General features: G+C 45.0%; 1 protein-coding gene across 1 annotated transcript; it reads left to right on the forward strand.

The window, feature by feature from the left end:
• The first annotated feature begins 1,200 nt into the window (after nucleotides 1-1,200).
• Nucleotides 1,201-3,912, forward strand: rpl10a (ribosomal protein L10a). The gene is made up of 6 exons (XM_067236042.1): nucleotides 1,201-1,339; nucleotides 1,806-1,877; nucleotides 2,168-2,248; nucleotides 2,921-3,069; nucleotides 3,266-3,438; nucleotides 3,695-3,912. The coding sequence occupies exons 1-6, from the start codon at nucleotides 1,335-1,337 to the stop codon at nucleotides 3,863-3,865; spliced, it is 651 nt and encodes a 216-aa protein (XP_067092143.1). The 5' UTR covers nucleotides 1,201-1,334; the 3' UTR covers nucleotides 3,866-3,912.
• Nucleotides 3,913-4,321: the final 409 nt, after the last annotated feature.

Genomic DNA, 4,321 nt, shown 5'->3' on the forward strand with positions numbered 1-4,321 from the left:
TCCTCCTTTAAACTTTGTTTGTCTTGATTTCAGTGATTTAAGATTCACAAATGGACATGAACATTATCATTGTGACTGCAGAATCATCTAATACATGACGTAACTTAACCCTTGTACTGCCTTCGGGTCACATGACACAAAGGTTCATAACGAACCATCGTTGTGTTTACCCAATTTTACCCAATACAAAAACAAAGAAAATGCTTCACTTTGTTTTTGTATGCGGTATAGTTGTCGCAATACGACTGTGGGTCACAATGACTGATGGGTCAGAATGACCCGAAGATAACACAAGGGCTATCATTGACTATTTACCACACTGAATGATGATTCCATGCTTGACCTCATGGAGGCTTGAATGCATACAGATTGCCCCTTGACATAATTTGTCCTCATGTAAATAGTCCCCAAGCTCTATTAGGTAAGCTGCTATCTGCACGTGTGTGAAGGAATGTGAAGGAGACAGAATGTTATGTTCCTTTGTCATATATGCGTGATGGATAAACAAAACTAACACCCAGATGGAGGTACAACTGTTTAGCGACAGAGTATGTCCTTGTTTCAGAGTTTCTGGGTTTGTTGTTAATTGTGTGTGGGTTATCTGAAGTGGAATGAGGGGTGTGTTTCAGGTGTTTGACGGCTTGGCTGGCCCCTGGTTTCCTTCCTTAGACAGTGTTTCCTTTGTTGAGGCTCCCTGTGTGTGCGTGTGTGTGTGTGTGTGCCTGCCTGTGTGAACTGCACGTGAACCCAGCTAGATAATGCATTCTGCAGATGTGTGCAAACACAATGACTCCCCAGAGACCTTGATGACCCCTACAGCTATTGTTTTTCAGGTCCAGGTCTCAGGTTAGGGTCCAGTTCCCAACGAGGGGACTGTGTCTGCTGGAAGGTTCACATCCAGGTTTCCGTGCCTCTCCCTGGGAACATGAACTATGAGGTGTGTCTGGACCACCTCCGCTGGGTCCCCTGCTGTCTTTGAATGAAGAGAGAACTGTTTATGTTTCCAAGCATTAGGTTGACAGTTGGGGTGTACATGTGGTTGTTCTCTGACTTTGGACTTATGGAGGTTTTTAGTTATGTTGATTTCTACAGGATTGTTGGTGAAATCAAGCATCAAGACTCAGATCAGGAACGTTAACGCTACGTTATCGGCTTTGCGCATGTCTAAAGACATATTTTGTAAAGCTTTTGACGCTTTGACAATGCGCACAAACTACAAAAATGGATGCACAAATGGTGTGTGAGTACGTCACGGAAGTACGTTTAAAAACCGAGACCGGCTTCCGTTCTGCCTTTCTTTCAGTTGTCTTTCGCGTGCGAACAGAGCCGTCAAAATGAGGTGAGAATAATTTCCATTAGATTATTTGCTATGCTATTTAAAAACAAATAAATTGAAGGCATTAGTGTTACATGCATGAAACACATCAGCTTCAGTGATGAGTTTAATTTTTAAATGTAGAATCTAGTGAACGTATCGATACAAAATGGTAGGGCTAGGCTATCTGGCTAGCATGGACTTCAGGAGAAATCTATGTCCATCCTACATTTTCCCCGAAATTATTCACATCGGATTATAACAGATGTAAAACAACGCACATAAGGAATAATGAAGTACAAGTATTGAGATTGGATGAATATTCTAGGTGGACCTAGACAGTCGATATGTCGAGGGTTGTACACTGATGTTCCGTTTGGCCGCAGTTGGCTTGTTCAAAGGTAGCTTGGTAACAAATGTATTGATGAATATTTACATATGTTAAATATGGATGCAATCAGTAACGGCTTTGAACGTTTTGTGTCAACAGTAAGATTTCCAGGGACATGCTGTATGAGGTGGTGAAGGAGGTGCAGGCGGGAGCGCTGGCCAAGCCTCGCAAGTAAGGAAGTTTTCCGTGTTTTACCTAGTTGGAACAATGCAAATTTCCCTCTTAAACCTTGTAGACTGGAAAGGGGGTTTATAATTTGTTTGTTATAGCCTGAGAGTTACACACTGGAGTTTTTTTTGACATTCTGACTAAAATACAATGCCATACATGATTGTAGCTCCATGAGTTGTTGTTGTTTATCAAAACCTTTTTGTACTGGCAGTGTTGAATAGACAGTAGGATCATTATGAGGCACTAGGCATATATTAGAAGATGCTAAGTTGTTTCCTGTGTCCCTGAAGGTTTACAGAGTCGGTTGAGCTCCAGATCAGCTTGAAGAACTACGACCCCCAGAAGGACAAGCGTTTCTCTGGCACCGTCAGGTTGGGCCCCTTTCCCGTTCAAACCCAGGCTTCTGTCGGCATGCCCCGCCCCATCCTGACCAGAACCCGTTAGATAGTACAGCCTAGTTTGGCGTGAATATTTCCTCACGTCTCTGAACTTGTGGGTTCTGTCAGAACTGCAGAGTGGGCCACGCTGTGCAGAAGTGTCTTGGGTAGTCTGACTGGAACCCCTCCGGGGGCTAGCAGACGGACCCCTACCCTGGGTCTTAAAACATGAGGGGAGGCAAAGGAGGGGCCCTTGTGCCCCTCCTGAGCCGACCATTTTAATCTAACAAAATGGTGTTGCTGGCGGAGTTCCTGAAGAGAAGCCAGTGGAGAGGTTCGGGTAAGACCCCAGAGTTGAGCTTTCGGTGGTCTGTATCTGTTCAGTTTTGGTTCGTCATATACAGTTAATGTGTTTACCATCATACATTCACTGATGCTCCCATTTGTTATTGTTTTCTAACTGAAGTGACTTCAGTTTAGACAGTCACAAATGTTAATTTATGATAAGCAGTCTTGACTAAGTCAATTTCTGCTGCCACTGCTCCCTTCAACTCGACGTGGTTACCACTATACACGCACTAGTACACTTACTGCCCTAGTCATGTTATTCACTTGGATGTTAGCCTTTTTTGCGTTGGAGGTGTGATGTTGGTGTCCCTCCCCCAGACTGAAGACCACCCCCAGGCCCAAGTTCTCGGTGTGCGTCCTCGGAGACCAGCAGCACTGTGACGAGGCCAAGGCTGCCGAGATGCCCCACATGGACATCGAGGCCCTCAAGAAGCTCAACAAGAACAAGAAAATGGTCAAGAAGCTTGGTGAGCCGGCCCCTCCATCCTGAACTGCATGTTTTACACTTCCCACCAGTCAGTTAGTCTGGGCTTGTCATGGTCTTTTAACAAGTTTGTGTAACCTCTGCTCCTTTAGAAGGATGTATTGGGCAGTATTGCGTGACCTGCCTTAGTTCCAGTTCGTCTAATGTGTTTTAACAGAAGTCATCTCTCTCTCCCCAAGCCAAGAAGTATGATGCCTTCCTGGCTTCCGAGTCTCTGATCAAGCAGATCCCTCGTATCCTGGGCCCTGGACTCAACAAGGCGGGCAAGTTCCCCTCCCTGCTCACCCACAATGAGAACCTCAACACCAAGGTGGATGAGGTCAAGTCCACCATCAAGTTCCAGATGAAGAAGGTAGGAAGCTGTCTCAAACCCTAGAGAACACGTACCTTTTTCATATGCAGTTTAGGGGAATGCATTTCCACAGTTAAGGACAGAATTGTGAAATCCAATACTTAAAGCATAAAGCAGAGCAAGTTGGCCAGAAGGTCACAAGCCTCCAGAGAACTTTAAAACAGTCAAATGTCTCCACTCATGTATGATGCAGTACTGGGATCCAGCAGGTGGAGGATGAGCGTGTTCTGATCCCCACCCCGGTGTCTCTCTCCAGGTCCTGTGTCTGGCGGTGGCTGTGGGCCACGTCAAGATGACCGAGGAGGAGCTGGTCTACAACATCCACCTGGCTGTCAACTTCCTGGTGTCTCTGCTCAAGAAGAACTGGCAGAACGTACGCGCTCTCTACGTGAAGAGCACCATGGGCAAGCCCCAGCGCCTGTACTAGTGGTCTGCTTTTATCCACTATAAAATAAAAAAAAACTGGAAAATGAACCATGTTGCCTTGTCTGTCCCAAAGCTGTTTTGAGTTAATATAAATTTTTAGATCTGCAATTGTTGGTCAGTTCATACCTGCAAATTACATTTAGTCATTTAGCAGATGCTCTTATCCAGAGCAACTTACAGTAAGTAAAGGGACATTCTCCCCGTGGCAAGTAGGGTGAAGTGACTTGCCCAAGGACACAACGTAATTTGCACGGCTGGGAATCGAACTGGCAACCTGATTAATAGCCCGATTCCCTAACCACTCAGCCATCTGACTCCCAAATGAGGGGAAATTTAAAATGTTCATTAGTATTAAATTAAGAATGGTTATTTAGCTAATATTTGCTCTTTTGATTATGTAGGATGCTTTCAGGCCATGGTTATAGGTTGGTGGCAGAATTCACTGTCACAAGGTCTA

The sequence above is a fragment of the Osmerus mordax genome, chromosome 1, assembly GCF_038355195.1.
Source record: "Osmerus mordax isolate fOsmMor3 chromosome 1, fOsmMor3.pri, whole genome shotgun sequence".
Lineage (NCBI taxonomy): Eukaryota > Metazoa > Chordata > Actinopteri > Osmeriformes > Osmeridae > Osmerus > Osmerus mordax.